At 44.2% G+C, this 19,116-nt stretch overlaps 1 protein-coding gene across 1 annotated transcript in view; it reads left to right on the top strand.

The window, feature by feature from the left end:
• The window catches only part of cacna1g (calcium channel, voltage-dependent, T type, alpha 1G subunit), a gene marked incomplete at both ends in the record, with an annotated part of 252,992 nt that overhangs the window by 144,519 nt on the left and 89,357 nt on the right, over window positions 1-19,116 (top strand). Inside the window, 6 exon segments of the mRNA XM_084141330.1 lie at window positions 571-1,471; window positions 1,738-2,126; window positions 15,154-15,305; window positions 16,580-16,765; window positions 17,866-17,980; window positions 18,241-18,396. Of these exon segments, the coding sequence (XP_083997456.1) occupies window positions 571-1,471; window positions 1,738-2,126; window positions 15,154-15,305; window positions 16,580-16,765; window positions 17,866-17,980; window positions 18,241-18,396 (1,899 nt within the window).

The following is a 19,116-nucleotide window of genomic DNA, read 5'->3' on the forward strand; positions in this document are numbered from 1 at the left end:
ATTATTATAATTCATCTATAGTTTTTGTGTGTGTTTGTGTGTGTCTGTAGCAGAATTCAATGCCATGGCATAGCTACTTATTCAAACTCTTAGCAAACTCCTGACTCCTGAATGCCCTCCCAGGCCCTTATGTAAAGAAGACTGCTTCCAGAAGCAACATGTCTCAATACACCACTCAACATCTGTTCAGTCTGATACGCCCTTCAGCAGTACACAGCCTGGTGATACAGTACAGAAGTATTATCTCCTCAAGCACACATTCACAGAGCTGGGGGAGCTGCTTCTCAGAGGCTGGGAGTCTAGCCGCTAGCTAACCTGGGGGACTGTCTGTTATTTGTATGTTAAACTCACAGTAGAGATGTGTATCTGGTTGTCCCTATCCTAACTCTGTGTGTATCTGGTTGTCCCTATCTTAACTCTGTGTGTATCTGTTTGTCCCTATCCTAACTCTGTGTGTATCTGGTTGTCCCTATCTTAACTCTGTGTGTATCTGGTTGTCCCTATCTTAACTCTGTGTGTATCTGGTTGTCCCTATCTTAACTCTGTGTGTATCTGGTTGTCCCTATCCAGATTGGCTCTTTTTTCATGATCAACCTGTGTCTGGTCGTCATCGCCACCCAGTTCAGTGAGACCAAGCAGAGGGAGAGCCAGCTGATGAAGGAACAGCGCATCCGTTTCCTGTCCAATGCTAGTACCCTGGCCTCCTTCTCCGAGCCGGGCTCCTGCTACGACGAGCTGCTCAAACTCCTGGTCCATGTCATCCGCAAGGGGTGCAGGCAGGTGGCCCATGTCTGCCGGGCCTTGATGCGCCGTGCTGGGATGAACATCGCAGCCTCTCCCCCTGCCCTGGAGAGAGAGAGGGGGAGCCAGAGAAGGAGGAGGAAGGCTTCCAGACAGGGTTCTGTGGTCTCCAGAAAAGGGTCTATGTCCGTTCATCACTTGGTTCACCAACATCACCATCATCATCATCACTATCACCTAGTGAACGGGAGTGTGAGAGGGGGACTAGGGGGTAGGGGAGTGGAGGGAGTCGTCGGAGGAGGGGCAGATGTGGAGACGGGTTCACATAGCAACAACGGTGGCGCTGGACGTCTCATGCTGGGTCTTCCTCCATCGACCTCTGACCTGAACTTGGCGACCCCGGCGTCACCGGCCAATCCCGCGCTGGGCAGTACGTGCCACACAGACTGCCACCTGGAGCCCACCACCCCCACTACCCTTGCCCCTACCCCTAGCCCCTTCTCCCTGGCACCCATCCCCATGTCCAGAGCTATGAAGAGGAACTCAGTGCCCTTCGCTGCCCCCAGACCTAAGAACTACCCCACCCTACAGCCCAGGGCACTAATGGAGTCTAGAAGTGGCAGTGTTACAGCTAGTACCATCAGTAATATAAACCTCAACCTCAATATACCACCACTAACCCTGGAGAGGGGACCACAGAGTCTGTTGGACACACACACGCCCACGCCAGGTACACCATAAAACACACAGAAACCATGTCAGAGGGATAGAAGTAAGAGGTGTGGGGAGACTGGTGTTTTTGACTTGTTTTAATTAAAGTCATGCTGTGACTGTAATGAAAATAGGGAGGAAAAGGGAACATTTATTTTTCTGAGGTACATGTTTGAAAATGTACAATATCAACAAAGATACTGATGTGATATGTCTGGACCCACAGTATATCTTGTTTTTCTCCTCATCCCGGCTTCCTATTGTCATCTCCATCCCTCCCTCCAGCCCAGCTATTCAGCCGTGACCTGAGCGCCATCGGAACCCTGGACGCCTCGTTCCCCTTTGACCCTGAGTCATGCCCCTACTGTGCCAAGGCCCTGGCAGCGGAGTCAGACGGCATGGACGGAAACGAGAACCCCGGGGACTCAGACAGCGAGGGCGTCTACGAGTTCACCCAGGACCTCCACCACAGGGACCGTAGGGACCGTCAGGACAGCCGTCAGCCAAGGAAGGAGCAGCGAAAGATGGGTACCATGGCAGGGAGAGTGGTCCGGGCCTGGAGGCTGGTGTGTGATACCTTTAGGAAGATAGTGGACAGCAAGTACTTTGGAAGAGGGATCATGATCGCCATTCTGATTAATACGCTGAGTATGGGGATCGAATACCACGAACAAGTGAGTGTGTGTTTTCGTTTGTACATCTTATGGAGGATTGTGTATGTGTGTGTTTTAGTGTGTAAGTGTTGCTAGGACAGGGGATAGTTGGGATTGGAGAAGCCAAACTGCAATCTGAAGACTATTCCCTGTGAGTGCAGTGGTTCAGACTGGGTGTAGCTGTGTGCATTGAACCGCTCCTAGCCTTTACTCAACTTCATTCCCTGAGGCTGGAGAGGAATTCCCATTCTTTCATGCAACTCCGTACTGCCTTGTTTACAGGAGCGTAATTGTGACCATGTGAAGTGTAGGAGAGCGTGTGTGTCTGTGAAGGGTGAGGAAGGCCCCCAAACATCTGAAAGAGATTGCTCTCTCTTTCTCTCCCTCTCCCTCTCTCTCTCTCTCTCTCTCTCTGTCTCTCCCTGTCTTTCTCTCTCTCTCCTTCCGTCTCTCTCTCATTCGCTCTCTCACATGCCTCGTGTTCAAGCCTGAAGGGAGCACGCCACCGGGTCTCCCGCCCGGCCGACACACACATGCACACACACGCACACACATGTACACACACACACACAAAAAACACAGCATTTGTAACTGTATTTCACACAGATACAGATGTGAGTATATGCATGTGGTGTTAAAGCAGGTTTGTATTAGTGGATAGGTTGAAACACATTCTTGATGAGGTGATTGCGTGTGCATGTGTGTGTGTTTGTATCTTGGCATTTATACATTATGTGTGTGTGTGTGTCTCTCTGTGTGTGTGTGTGTGTGTGTGTGTGTGTGTGTGTGTGTGTGTGTGTGTGTGTGTGTGTGTGTGTGTGTGTGTGTGTCTGGGGCTTAAACATGGGGCTCTTAGCTTCTCTCCCCTCCACATCCATCTATAATAGATCACAGAGAGTGTTTTATCTTGTAGAAATCCCCTTTAAACACAGACTCTGGATCTCCCTAGACCTGTTAGATGCTAAGCACACCACACCAGATCCACCGGAGTGTGCTTTCATCCCTTAAGCCAGTCCTCGAGTACCCCCAACAGTACACATTATGGTTAAGTTTAGGCATTAATTCTGAATGGTTAAGGTAAGGGTTAAGGTTTGGGATAGGGTTAAAAAAAGAAAAGAAAAAACGAGCGCCTAGCACTGGGATTGAACACAAGACCCTCGGAGCCGGCGCTCACGGCTTACGCCCATCCGCCATCCCCGTAAACAAGCCTACTACAGGCCGGTTTTTAAGGCACCTCCCGACGTTCTGGGGACCTAGACGAACGTTGAATATCGCCTTGGATCTTGAGTGACCTGGCTGCCCTTAAGAGTCCCCCTTAAAGTTACAATTCACTGAAAAATCTAAGTTTGTTAGGCATTGTCATATTTCAAAAGTGAACTAAACAGTCCATACTCAACAGCATCTGTTATTGAAGTAGAATTGTTTTCAGAAGAGCAGTGGCCTTTAGCAGCATTGGAATAGTTGTGTTGGGGGGAATGTACTTTTGTAGCTGTATCGCGCCCGCTTCCTCAAAGTGTTAAAGAGCATTGGGGTCCGAGCCCTCTGTCTTGGGGGAATAGAGAGACTGCCACACAACCCACTTGGAAAAGAGAGTTAGATGGGGAAAGCAAGGAGTGGGATATCTGGTAGTTTCTTAGAATACTTACAGGGTTGCTAGGGGAGGAGGGAAGTTGTGGAAAACATGGAGGCGGGTGGTTGGATGGAGACATGTTGGCTGGGTAGGGTTGGGGAAATGGGATGAGAGGTTGGGGGCGGAGGCCCACTACTTTTTAGTTTTCTTGTTTGAATACTGTACCAATAATTTTGAATATTGTACCTGTAACCCCCCATTGAAAAAAAATTAATAAATTCAACAAATGTGGTCACAATAAAATAGAATACTTACAGGGAGAACTTGGAGGTATGGTTCTGAGCAAGACTTCACCGACTGGAATGTCTGGCTCAATAACCTCCCCCTTTTATTTCACAATGTTCTTTCTCTATCCCCCTCACTCATACAGTATCTAACTGCAGAAGACCAGCACAAAGTGTCAGCTCCTTAAGGGCAGAGAAAGAGCTTCATGGGATGATATTGGATATAATAGTCAATGTGGTTGTAGGATTGGAGGAGTGTAGATCAATGTTTTGTCACACAAAACCTTTCACACAGGCACACATACGGACAAACTCACACACTCTTCCACACACTCAAATCAATGTTTTGTCTCTCCAAACTTTCCCAGCCTTGTCTAGAGAGTAGGAATCCATGTCAGAAGAACCCAGACAAAGAAAGGGAATAACGAGGGAGCAGAGAAGAGGGAGAGGGAGGGATGGGTGGATGGGGAGAGGAGAGGAGGGAGAGGGAGGGAGGGATGGGTGGATGGGGAGAGGAGAGGAGGGAGAGGGAGGGATGGGTGGATGGGGAGAGGAGAGGAGGAGGAGGGAGTGATGGGTGGATGGGGAGAGGAGAGGAGGGAGAGGGAGGGATGGGTGGATGGGGAGAGGAGAGGAGGGAGAGGGAGTGATGGGTGGATGGGGAGAGGAGAGGAGGGAGAGGGAGGGATGGGTGGATGGGGAGAGGAGAGGAGGGAGCCGCGAAAACTATAAAACTCTCTCCTAAAACTTCCAGCGGTATGTGTGTGTGTTTGTGTGTGTGTTTTTTTGTGTGTGTGTGTGTGTGTGTGTGTTTGTGTGTGTGTGTGTGTGTGTGTGTGTGTGTGTTTGTGAAAATGTGTGTTTAATTGGCGTTTGATAGTGTTTGCTGAGCGACCGGGTCAGAAAACGATAGTAACTCTGTGAATCTGGATGCCTGCTCCGTCCGCACACACACACGAACACACACACACACACGGACACACATACACACGCACACCATGTGGGTCGGCTGGGGGATAAAAGGACTGAGGGAGTGTGTCCCTGCCAGAATTCCCCAGGAGTCCGAGAAGAACTTCACAGGGAAGCTGGAACATTGGAACACTCAATCAGAATGGGAGGGGGGACTCTCTTCTACCCTACCCCCCCCCCCCCACACACACACACACACACACACACTTAATCATCATGCTCTATCTATTTGTAAAAGCCAATCAATATTTCTGCTGGCAGTAATTCGATTTAATGGTCTTATTAATGTTTGATTATTATGATGACTAACAGGATGGGTGTGTCTGATTCAGATGGCCCAGCTATCAATTTACCATTATGCACGATCCCCCGCTGTTGCTGCAGCTGTGTGTGTGTCTGTCTTTGTGTGTGTGTGTGTGTGTGTGTGTGTGGTGTGTATGTGTCTTTGTGCAATAAACACAATATACAGTGCATAATGATTGTCAACATTGGGTGTCTGCATATGTGGTCCTCTGTAGCTCAATTGGTAGAGCATGGCGTTTGTAAAGCCAGGGTAGTGGGTTCGATCCCCGGCACCACCCATACGTAAAAATGTATGCACACATGACTATAAGTCGCTTTGGATAAAAGCGTCTGCTAAATGGCATATTATTATTATATGGTTTCTATTAAACATACAAAAATGGGTCAGGCAAAGAGTGAAGCAATCCATTCTTGGACAATTTATTACACATACTGACATACACCCCCCCACCCCCCCACATACACACACACACACACACACACACACACACACACACGTGTTGTTCGTGTATAAGCCTGTTGCCTTTTCAGTCCCTGTTGTAGATACTACAGTACTTACTATAGAAACTGTAGTATACTACTATACTACACACTGTAGTATCCCTCGATCATATGTAGTACTTACTATAGAATGTTGTAGTATACTGTAGAATAATATAGTAAATGCTACAGTAATGTCCGCAAAAACACTACACCTTTTTAACTATAGTAAATACAACAGTATTTAATTTGCATATAACCTGCCCATTCCCCTCCCCCATATCGCAATTTGTGCCACCCATAAGTGAGAAACCTACATGCCAAGTATAGAGCATATATTGTGTTCCCTACAGTTTATTGAAAAAAGCAGAAGTTCTGAACTGTCTGGTCAGACCACACTTCTACTTACCTACAGGTTATGGAAAATTTGCTCTTTTAGAATTTCTCCAGTAGGTGTCCTGAATGAGAAGGCCTTCTTCTTTTTCAAAGGTAATAAAACAAAAACACTGTAGTAAATAGTACAGAAAATACTGCACTATACTACAGTCTGCAAAAACACTACAGTAAATACTACAGTATATGACAGTCCAAAAAAACACTACAGAAAATACTAAAGTATACTGCAATCTGCAAAAACACTACATTAATTACTATAGTATATACTGCAGGTTTCTTTTACTACAGTATTTATGCTACAGTTAACTGTAAATACTACAGTATACTACAGTAAATACTACAGTAAAGTCCGCAAAAACAGTACAGTGAATACTATAGGTAAAGCAGCTGGCATATTTCAAACCTCTGATTTATGCTATGCTTCTTATCACACACACACACACACACACACACACACACACACACACACACACACACAAACACACACACCCTGTAACACCCACCTTGACCTTCCAGACACTCCTTCCACTGCAAGATTAGGACAGGAGGAGGTAGAGAGAGGAGAGGGGAAAGGGGGTGGAGGGAGTGGATAGATAGAGGATGTATCTGCTCTCTTTCCGCAGTTACTGTAAGAGTGTGACCTTTTATGGTGTGTGTGTGTGTGTAAATACTTGTCCTTCTGCCAACTATGTGACAGAGGCTGCTCTATTTAAACAGAGGGCAGTTTTCTACTTTACATGAAGGATTCCCACCTTCGTTCTTTACAGTAAACGAGTGAGTGAGGGGACTTTCAACCCCTCCTACCTGTACCTTGGCATCCATCCATCTCTCTTCCTTCCTTTGCTTATGGTGGGATTTTTTCCCCGAACCTCCTCTCTCTCACTTACTCTCGTTCTATTTCTCTCTCTCTCTCTCTCTCTCTCTCTCTCTCTCTCTCTCTCTCTCTCTCTCTCTCTCTCTCTCTCTCTCTCTCTCTCTCTCTCTCTACATCTTTACATCTCGTACAGTTTACATCTCTTCATTGTTAATAAGAAAACAGAGGTGTCAGGTCTGGCTCTGGGAGAGGAGGGAGGGTGGTGGTGTGGCAGCCATCTTGTCTGCCAGGTCTACATTCCTGTAGTCAAGCAGGATAAATATTATCTCAGCTCACAGAATGTAACACCAGTAGAGAGTCAGTCTACCTATTGTCTAAGAGTATCTGGCATTATACAGGTGTAGGATCTTAATTTGACAAGTTTCTCACATCAGGAAAATAATCCTGCAGCAACAGGAAATGTGAGTTATTGTGTGGATTATTATTAATGAATTTTTTTTAAAAGTGGAAATTACAAACTTTAGAAGCCTTGTTAAACCTTGAATACACTATACGTTTGCAGGACATTTCCTGCAACAACAGGGTGATCAAATTAAGATCCTACATTTGTAGGGATAGCAAGGGACAGGTTGAAACCAAAACTAGCAGGACTGTGGAAGGTGTCTGAGTTGTTCATCCCTGGCCTATCTAATAGCAGCATGTCTATGACTAAGATAGAGAAACTATGGTAAAGACAAAACATTTTGCACTCAAAACATAAACTGTAGCAGGAAGCCCAATGACTCCTGTGTAGAAAATTGCTTGTACTAGCACTTTGGTTCTCTTCAAAGGCTTTCACATGTATTTGTCTTGGGAGGTCCTCATCAAGGACCTCAGCCACCCAAGCCATGGCTTGTTCACCCCGCTACCCTCAAGAAGGCGGAGACAGTACAGGTGCGTCAAAGCTGGGACCGAGAGACTGAGAAACAGCTTCTATCTCCAGGCCATCAGACTGTTAAACAGTCACCACTAGCCTTAGTCACTGAGTATGTTTACATGCACACTAATAATTCGATATTAAACTGATTATTGCGGAAGGCCGAGTATGGCATTTGTTATCTAAACACCTTACTCTATTTATCTTAATCGGCGTGAGGTCATAATCGAAGTAAGCATACGCCGATTAAAACACATGGTTTTCTGAGCAATTTATCAAGTTATTAAGACATGTAAACAGCTTAATCAGCAATTCCAGCGGTATATTTGATCTGTGCATGTGCCAGCACCGGGTAGCGCAAGCCTCCCGCTTATGCACGAGGGAAGTGAGTTTGGAAAAACTGGAAGTATGCATCTTACAAACTTTATATGTCCGAACTCTAAAAAATAACATGGTCACCGTGGTATAACGTTTATTTTGATAGCTGATTTTCTTTGTGTGTCAAAAGTCCCATCAGTATTTAAAATGTAAACAGGATTATTAGGGAAATCGTTCTTCTTACAAGACATGAAAACGGTTTAAACAAGCTATTGTATTAACCTGGCTATCCACAATAATCGCATTCTTGTGTGCATGTAACCGTGCTTGCTAGTCATTGAACACTGGTTACTTTAATAATGTTTACATACTGTTTTACCCACTTAATACACTATATATACAAAGGTAGATGGACCAATGTTCCCTCAAAAGGTCTGCTGAGCGCAAACTTGAATGTTGTGAAAATGTACTGAGAAACACTGAGGCTGTACCTGCTTTAAGTTAAAGTTTTAACAGTGGCCATGTAGGCTACTGTGGCTATTTGATCATAATGTAGGCCTACCAGAGTGGCCTACCATCAAAAACAATGGAGAAAATGCATCCCATAACATTTTAACATGGAAATACAGTTGAAGTCGGAAGTTTACATACACTTAGGTTGGTGTCATTCAAACTCGTTTTTCAACCACTCCACAAATTTCTTGTTAACAAACTATAGTTTTGGCAAGTCGGTTAGGACATCTACTTTGTGCATGACACAAGTAATTTTTCCATCAAATGTTTACAGACAGATTATTTCACTTATAATTCACTGTATCACAATTCCAGTGGGTCAGAAGTTTACATACACAAAGTTGACTGTCCCTTTAAACAGCTTGGAAAATTCCAGAAAATGATGTCATGGCTTTAGAAGCTTCTGATAGGCTAATTGACATAATTTGAGTCAATTGGAGGTGTACCTGTGGATGTATTTCAAGGCCTACCTTCAAACTCAGTGCCTCTTTGCTTGACATCATGGAAAAATGAAAAGAAATCAAGACCTCAGAAAGAAATGGTATACCTCCACAAGTTCATCCTTGGGAGCAATTTCCAAACGCCTGAAGGTACCACGTTCATCTGTACAAACAATAGTAGGCAAGTATAAACACCATGGGACCACACAGCCGTCATACCGCTCAGGAAGGAGACGCGTTCTGTCTCCCAGAGATGAACGTATTTTTGTGCGAAAAGTGCAAATAAATCCCAGAACAACAGCAAAAGACCTTGTGAAGATGCTGGAGGAAACAGGTACAAAAGTATCTATATCCACAGTAAAACAAGTCCTATATCGACATAACCTGAAAGGTCGCTCAGCAAGGAGAAGCCACTGCTCCAAAACCGCCATAAAAAAGCCAGACTACGGTTTGCAACTGCACATGGGGACAAAGATCGTACTTTTTGTAGAAATGTCCTCTGGTCTGATGAAACAAAAATATAACTGTTTGGCCATAATAATCATTGTTATGTTTGGAGGAAAAAGGGGGTTGCTGCAAGCCGAAGAACACCATCCCAACCGTGAAGCACGGGGGTGGCAGCATCATGCTGTGGGGGTGCTTTGCTGCAGGAGGGACTGGTGCACTTCACAAAATAGATGGCATCATGAGGAAGGAAAATTATGTGGATATATTGAAGCAACATCTCAAGACATCAGTCAGGAAGTTAAAGCTTGGTCGCAAATGGGTCTTTCAAATGGACAATGACTCCAAGCATACTTCCAAAGTTGTGGCAAAATGGCTTAAGGACAACAAAGTCAAGGTATTGGAGTGGCCATCACAAAGCCCTGACCTCAATCCTATAGAAAATGTGTAGGCAGAACTGAAAAAGTGTGTGCGAGCAAGGAGGCCTACAAACCTGACTCAGTTACACCAGCTCTGTCAGGAGAAATGGGCCAAAATTCACCCAATTTATTGTGGGAAGCTTGTGGAAGGCTACCCAAAACATTTGACCCAAGTTAAACAATTTAAAGGCAATGCTACCAAATACTAATTGAGTGTATGTAAACTTCTGACCCACTGGGAATGTGATGAAAGAAATAAAAGCTGAAGTAAATCATTCTCTCTACTATTATTCTGACATTTCACATTCTTAAAATAAAGTAGTGATCCTAACTGACCTAAGACAGGGAATGTTTACTAGGATTAAATGTCAGGAACTGTGAAAAACTGAGTTTAAATGTATTTGGCTAAGGTATATGTAAACTTCCGACTTCAACTGTAGCTGTTCTATTATTCAGCCTTACAATAGCAGCCAATGTGTGGTGTTCAATGTAGGCCTACATTCCATGAGAAACATGCAGGGCTTGATATTAACCTGTTTATCCACTTGTCCTTCAGACAAGGAGGTGACTGAAAATGTTGTTGTGTTGTTCGATGCAAGAATCCACTTTACAAAATATAATGCATTATTATTCCCATGCCATTACTACAGAGAATCAGACAACTTATGTTACCCTCTGCCTATTGGTTACTTAGCTTATTCAAGTCTGTCTCAAAATACAACACTGCCCCTTTAAGACAAACATTTGCCTGACTTGCTTTTCAAAGATGTCTAGAAATGTACATGTTTTGTACTCTTGTAGGAAGCAATCACTCCCCTATTGCTGACTACAAATGATCTATAACTGGGCTAATAACTCACTAACTAGCAAAGGATCTGAACAAAATGTGCACACGTGGCTAAATGCAGCTCTCGCTTTGACCTCAAAACAAGTGCATCTTCTCACGACCGCTCATGCTGTAAGCACACCAGTTCAAAGTAAATGGCACAGATCCATATATGGCAATGGTCTATTTGCATATAGGCCTACTGCAGCTCTGATTGTTTATGCCACACCGGTCTGTGTAGAGTACGGGCTGCATAGTGCGTGTCAATGCAATAGAATCCTACTCCGATGCATTATGCCTACAACAAAATTTCTTGCATAGTTCATTTTGTTACATTGAATGTGGCTAAAATTGCGTTGATTCAATCACAATTGCCACAGTAAAGGGAAACGTTGATAGTGTTAACAGGGAAAACTGTAGAACAGTGGTCACCAACCTTTTCTGAGTCAAGATCGCTTTGAGTCAAAATGCAAGCCGAGATCTACCGCTCAGATTTTTTTTTAACACGACTTTAAAAAACGTAAGCCTAAGCAACATTAACCAATTAACAACACTACTGTAGCAATGAGGTTTGTGCAGTAAGCTATAGGCCCAATACATTATCACAGCATATTGGCTTTGATTGAATTGCGCTGCCAATGAATGCATTGATGTTCGGGTCATTCAAATCACTCCGCTCACCCTTTCCTCCACTGACACTGACCAAAAAGGGACACCGTCTTCCAGCTGATGACGAAACTCCAGTTGCACCGCATTATTTCTACCTCATGCACAAATTCCTGTTGTTACTCCTATGAATAGAGAAAGTGAAATATTCCTCGATATTAAAGAAGACCCAAGCCGCTAATAATAACAACAACGCAAGCCTATAGATACACTTTCCTACTCATTCATTACTGCTGCAGTGCTTGTTGTAGCACTGAGCGGAAATAGGAAGAAAGCGCATTTTATAGCTTATAAAAGTGTTGAATACAAATTGTTGACGGTGCTGAGAAAGAACTTAAACAAGAACTCACACATAAAAACAGCATTTGTTGACAGTCTCTCTCTAGTCATGGTTTTAAACATTTTGAAATCTCACAGTATCAACTTTGCTGTAGCTTTCTTTTATGCCTGCTACGTTACTGCAGACATGGTCATCTGAGCCATCCGATTGGCCAGCGGTAGGCCTATAGTGCACATGACAGGTGTATAAAATCAAGCACACAGCCATGCAATCTCCATAGACAAACATTGGCAGTAGAATGGCCTTACTGAAGAGCTCAGTGACTTTCAATGTGGCACCGTCATAGGATGCCACCTTTCCAACAAGTCAGTTTGTCAAATTTCTGCCCTGCTATAGCGGCCCCGGTCAATAAGTGCTGTTATTGTGAAGTGGAAACATCTAGGAGCAACAACGGCTCAGCCACGAAGTGATTGGCCACACTAGCTCACAGAACGGGACCACCGAGTGCTGCAGTGGTGTAAAGCTGGAGTGGTGTAAAGCTCGCCGCCATTGGACTCTGGAGCAGTGGAAACGCATTCTCTGGAGTGATGAACCACGCTTCACCATCTGGCAGTCTGACAGACAAATCTGGGTTTGGCAGATGCCAGGAGAAGGCTACCTGCCCCAATGCATAGTGCCAACTGTAAAGTTTGGTGGAGGAGGAATAATGGTCAGGGACTGTTTTTCATGGTTCGGGCTAGGCCCCTTAGTTCCAGTGAAGGGAAATCTTAAATGCTACAGCATACAATGACATTCTAGATGATTCTTTGCTTCCAACTTTGTGGCAACAGTTTGGGGAACTCCCTTTCCTGTTTTAGCATGACAATGCTCCCGTGCACAAAGCGAGGTCCATACAGAAATGGTTTGTCTAGATCGGTGTGGAAGAACTTGACTGGCCCGCACAGAGCCCTGACCTCAACCCCATCGAACACCTTTGGAATGAATTGGAACGCCGACTGCGAGCCAGGCCTAATCACCTACATTGGTGCCCGACCTCGCTAATGCTCTTGTGGCTGAAGTGGAAAGCCTTTCCAGAAGAGTGGAGGCTGTTATAGCAGCAAAGGGTGGACCAACTCCATATTAATGCCCATGATTTTGGAATGAGATGTTCGACGAGCAGGTGTCCACATACTTTTGGTCATGTAGTGTATGTATATATTGTATTAAAGTCATTGAACACTGGTCACTTTTATAATGTTTACATACAAAACACACTATTATATGTATATACAGTATTCCGGTCTCTGACATTGCTCGTTCTGAAATGTCTTAATTTCTTAATTTTTCAGGATTATGTGTGTATTTATTTTTATTTTTATTTTTATTACTAGGTATTACTGTACTGTTGGAGCTAGAAACGCAAGCATTTCGCTGCACCTGCGATAACAAATGCAAATCTGTGTACGCGACCAATAAACTTGATTTGATTTGTCTATTCACCGAGCATTCTCCCTTCTAGGATAGCACAGACGTTTAGGAGACCTCTTATGAGATAGCAGCTGTGAAGGTTGAGTTCCTAAATAGAGATTGAGTGTTTGGAACATGAAGTGACCCAGAAATGGCTGACTGGGTAACAGCAACAAGCACAGATCGATATTGATGTCCCCAAGGCCCTACTAAAAAGCTTCAACACAGCAACTTCCACTAACAATGGATGCTATTCAACCCCCCTCCAACTCTCTCTATCCACCCCAACCCCCTCTCTCTCTCTCTCTCTCTCTCTCTCTCTCTCTCTCCTCTCTCTCTCTCTGTCGCTCTCTCTCTCTCTCTCTCTCTCTCGCTCTCTTTTTCTGTCTCTCTCTCTCTCTCTCTCTCTCCTCTCTCTTTCTTTCTGTCTCTCTCTCTCTCTCCTCTCTCTCTCTCTCTCTCTGTTGCTCTCTCTCTCTCTCTCGCTCTCTTTTTCTGTCTCTCTCTCTCTCTCTCTCTATCTCTGTTGCTCTCTCTCTCGCTCTCTTTTTCTGTCTCTCTCTCTCTCCTCTCTCTCTCTCTCTCTGTTTCTTTCTCTCACACTCACACGCACACACACAAGATGGCTATTTCCTCCTTAATGAAACGTGAGGGAGTGTGAGATGAGGAGTAGAGGTTTGGTTTTGTAATCTGGTTAACTCTAATCTAATCTCATCTGACATAATGTAATCTAATGGTGCTGCTGTGTGTTCCGGACTGCCCGTGATGCAGTGCCATACTATTTCTGACACTTACCCTCATCCAACCCATGTGTGTGTGTGTGTGTCTGTCAGTGTGTGTGTGGTGTGTGGTGCATGTGTGTGTGTGTGTGTTGGGTGGGAGGGGTGTTCTGATGGGGGCATCTAAGGTCGCATTCTATTACAGGAACAGCACGAGGGTTGAAGAAGGCTTAATATATGGTCTGTAACAAGAGAAGAAAGAATCAAAAAGCACACACACACACATGCAAATACACAAGCATAATACACACTCCAGCTCAATATATGACCTATCCTAGATGTCTCTCGTCCAATCCCCTCTCACCTCGTAACATTTTTTCTCCATATACTGGCTTATCAATCACATCTATTACAACAGTGTGTGTTTGTGTGTGTGTCTGCGCGCATGCTCTGAACTTGACCTAAGCAGGATTGTGATTGATGTAGTGTGCGATTGAGTGATTTGGTGGTTGTGTACCAGAGTATTAGGTAATAAACAGAATAAGACCAGAGAAGAGTTTAGGAGCCGCAGACCTTCACTTCACCCTGATACAGCCTTAGAGAGAGAGGGAGAGAGACACAAAGCACACACACATATGTGCAGACTTACCTGTACATCCTGGAAAGTGCCATACACACATGCAATGACGTCGCCATTTGATTCCAGCTGTATTGATGTATTTGATTCCAGCTGTATTGATGTATTTGATTCCAGCTGTATTGATATCTTGTAATGTCACAAACACATATATCAGAACATAACATGTAACATATGCTGTTGCTACCTCTTTGATGCTCCAGATACACAGTACTGTATTCTATGGCCTATATACTACACAAAACATACTACCGTACACACACACACACACACACGCTCCCTATGAAACAGCATGTGTCTAATTTAGATGTGGGAGTAACAGTACACTTCTCTGATGGTTGCTGAAAACAGATGTCATTGACATATTTCCTTTTCTAATCAGCGGATGTGTTTGTTTGTGTATGTGTGTTGGATATAACTATGTTTTATGATTCCTCTCTCTCTCTCTCTCTCTCTCTCTCTCTCTCTCTCTCTCTCTCTCTCTCTCTCTCTCTCTCTCTCTCTCTCTCTCTCTCTCTCTCTCTCTCTCTCTCTCTCTCTCTCTCTCTCTCTCTCTCTCTCTCTCTCTCCTCCATTTCCCACTCTCCCTCCATCTCTCTCTCCCCCAGCCTGATGAGCTGACCAATGCGTTGGAGATCAGTAACATAGTGTTCACCAGTCTGTTTGCCTTGGAGATGTTACTCAAGGTGTTGGTCTATGGGCCATTCGGTTACATCAAAAATCCCTACAACATTTTTGACGGAATCATAGTGGTCATCAGGTAAGATCTCACACACAACAAACTACACCAGATTGTCATTAATCTCTCATGGACAGATGTACGTAACCTAAATGGTAGTAGCATCTGTCGACAGACTGTGGGATGCCACGACTAACGAGGAACTTTCACACCGGGCGCAGACGTCAGTGCAACGTCTAGTTTTGATTTACATTTGGTTGAGTTGTCAACTAACGTGAATTCAACGTGAAATCAACAAAAAAATTCACCATATTGTTGGATTTTGTTAAAAGTTGAATGGCCCTTACGTTGATAACTTTGCAAATCCATTTAGTTTTCCACATTGATTCAACGTCATCACAAACATGGGTGGGTTGAAATGATGTGGAAACAACGTTGAGTCAACCAATTTTTGCACAGTGGGTTGTTCCGGTATGCTGATTTTTTGTCACTGATCGTTTGGACAAATCACGATTTTGCAGGTGCTCGCATATTTCGAATTTCGGAAGGGGAGGGCCTATATACTTGCCGAAACTATCTGACAGTTTCTGTTTAGAGAGTTGGAGACATTTCTAGTCTTGTCAGTACATTTTCAATATAATACGTCTCCCCCAGAACTAAATTGAGCATCTGACATAATTACACAAGATTTTAGTTCTGGGTGTCCGAGATTAGGTTGTCATAAACAAGGCTGTGTTTGATTTACATGACAAATTAGTTTATAACTTATGGCACACTGCCAGTCTTCACTGTGTAAGATATCAAGGCCTCACTCAGGTTTGTAACAGCTTTAAATATGTATTTTTCCTTCCAATTAATGGCTTATCCTGTAACGGACAATGAATATGTGTGGTCCTCTGTAGCTCAGTTGGTAAAGCATGGCACTTGCAACGCCAGGATATTGGGTTAATTATCAGTAGGACCCATACGTAAAACAAATATATGCATTCTAGACTGTAAGTCACTTTGGATAAAAGCATCTGCTAAATGGTATATAGTATATTTAAGCAGTAAGGCCCGAGGGGGTGTACTATATTGCCAATGTACCACAGCTAAGGGCTGTTCTTACGCATGACGCAACGCGGAGTGCCTGGATACAGCCCTTAGCCGTGGTATGTTGGCCATATACCACAAACCCATGCAGTGCCTTATTTATATTATAAACTGGTTACCAACGTAATTAGAGCTGTAAAAATAAATGTTTTGTCATACCCGTGGTATACGGTCTGATATACCACGGCTGTCAGCCAATCAGCATTAAGGCCTCGAACCACCTAGTTTATAAATATAATAATATGTGTTCTCTCTCTCCTCAGTGTATGGGAGATCGTGGGTCAGCAGGGTGGTGGTCTGTCTGTGTTGCGTACCTTCAGGCTGATGCGTGTGTTGAAGCTGGTGCGCTTCATGCCTGCACTACAGAGACAGCTGGTGGTGCTGATGAAGACCATGGACAACGTGGCCACCTTCTGTATGCTACTCATGCTCTTCATCTTCATCTTCAGGTATGGGCCAATGCAAAATGTGTTCAAAAAGTAATTTGGACACATATGTCAGACACAAGCTGACACACATTTATATAGAAATAAGGGGTAGCCTTTATCGCCATTTTCTCAAAGGGAGGAGGGGAAGAAGGAGGTGGAAGGGAAGGAAAAAGACATTAGGTGGTAGAGGCAAGTCAAAAAGGGACATAATGAGCGGTTGATAAAGAGGGATGGATAAAGAGAAAAATTGAGGGTGCTAGAGGTAGAGAGAAAGGGATGAGGAAGACAGAGAGGTAAAGAGTGTTCCACTTGGTCAGTAAACTGGAGGGGAAGAAACAAACAAAAGAGATGTATGCCAGGAGGAATGACAAAGAGAGGATAGAATGACACGAACGAGTGGAAATTCTCTCTTTTCATCAGCATCCCTCGTTCAGCCTGTTTAGCCACTGGCAAGCTCAGCGAAATGAGATCTATGGATAAGTTCTATACAGCCTACACACACACACACACACACACACACACACACACACACACACACACACACACACACACACACACACACACACACACACACACACACACACACACACACACACACACACACACACACACACACACACACACACACACACATACACACACACACACACACTCACTCACTCACACACACACACACACACACACACACACACACACACACACACACACACACACACACACACACAGTACTTTGACTAGAACAGTGTGCTTAGACAAACACCCACTATGTGTGTGAGTGAAGAGGAGCCAAGTTCACAGACTAGAGGCCTAGTCACTGATCCCTCCACACACGCACACTAGCCGTATTGCTGTCTAGTCAGAATAACATAGAGAATTCACACACACACATATCCCATGGGGTCAGTTCTTTGCTATTCATAATTACACAACAAGAGAACAACATCAGACTGAAACAGTGGGAGGCTGAAACTCTCTATCTTCTTTTCTCATGCCATGACTCCCTTTGGTGCCCTCTCCATCTCTGTTATTGACAAAAATATATAACTTTTCTCCCTCCTTCCCTCCCTCACCCTCTCTCTTTCTCTCTCCCTATCTCTCTCCTCTCCTTCTCTCTCCATCAGTATCCTGGGCATGCATCTGTTTGGCTGTAAGTTTGGATCAGAGAGAGATGGAGACACTCTACCAGACAGGAAGAACTTTGACTCTCTGCTCTGGGCCATCGTCACCGTGTTTCAGGTGAGATCTCACTACCACGCTACCACTCCCCTCCCTCTCTCCCTCTTTCACTCCAAAATCAGTCTGCCAGACGTTTCCAGATCTCAAACTTGGCCGACTATCAAGATGAGTCCATATCGGCAATCTGTTATGTAGGTCCAACTACACATCAAATGAATGTGAAAAAAGGACAGCTGCTCTCTATTTCCTCTATTCCTCCTTTCTTATCTCTCCACTCTCTACATCTCTCCATCTCTCCATTTCTCCCTCCCTCCCTCCAGATCCTAACTCAGGAGGACTGGAACAAGGTGCTGTATAATGGTATGGCTTCCACCACTCCTGTGGCTGCTCTCTACTTCATCGCCCTCATGACCTTTGGGAACTACGTCCTCTTCAACCTACTGGTGGCCATCTTGGTCGAGGGCTTCCAGACTGAGGTAAACTAAGTAAACAAAATAACAAAGACAGGCACATAACGAGCTGGGAACACAGACGTGTGCTGAGGGCTTGGACCATTCATCTGTGTCAATGTATTCATATTTTTCTCTTAAATCTTCTATTCCTCCACCTTGACACTCACCCAAAATAAAATATGTATTCTCTAATTGTGTCACTCTTTCTACTCCAAAATATGTCCTTCTCCTCCCCTTTCTTACACATTCTCTTCAGCAGACAGTCTTTATCCTTTCTCCATCCATCCCTTCATCCCTCTCTCCTTTCTCATAATAACAGTTGTCATATTTATTGATATTCATATTTTACTTACAGTGATGTCATCCATCACCAGGAAAATATGCTTACATCACAGTCACATTCTTGCTCCTCTCTCATCCCCCTTATACATTCCTCCTTTTTGTTATCCCTCCCTTCTACTCTCCACTCATAAAACAAAAGACAAATCTCTCTCTCTGCATAACCGTGAATCTTCTCTGAAAGAGAGGACGAGAGAGAGCGGGAGACTGAGAGAGGGAAAGAGAGAGAGACATAGGAAGACAGAGAGAGATAGAGCGATAAACACAGAGATAGATAGAGAGACAGAGAAAGACAGAGAGTAAGGATGAATGTATGTTTTTGTTGAGAGTTGGATAGCATAAGTTTAATCTCTGCTATAAGAATGTATTCAGAGCAGCCCTGCTAGACATCGACGTTAATGGTTG

The sequence above is a fragment of the Coregonus lavaretus genome (assembly GCF_964263955.1).
Source record: "Coregonus lavaretus genome assembly, chromosome: 25".
In the NCBI taxonomy this organism is placed as follows: Eukaryota; Metazoa; Chordata; class Actinopteri; order Salmoniformes; family Salmonidae; genus Coregonus; species Coregonus lavaretus.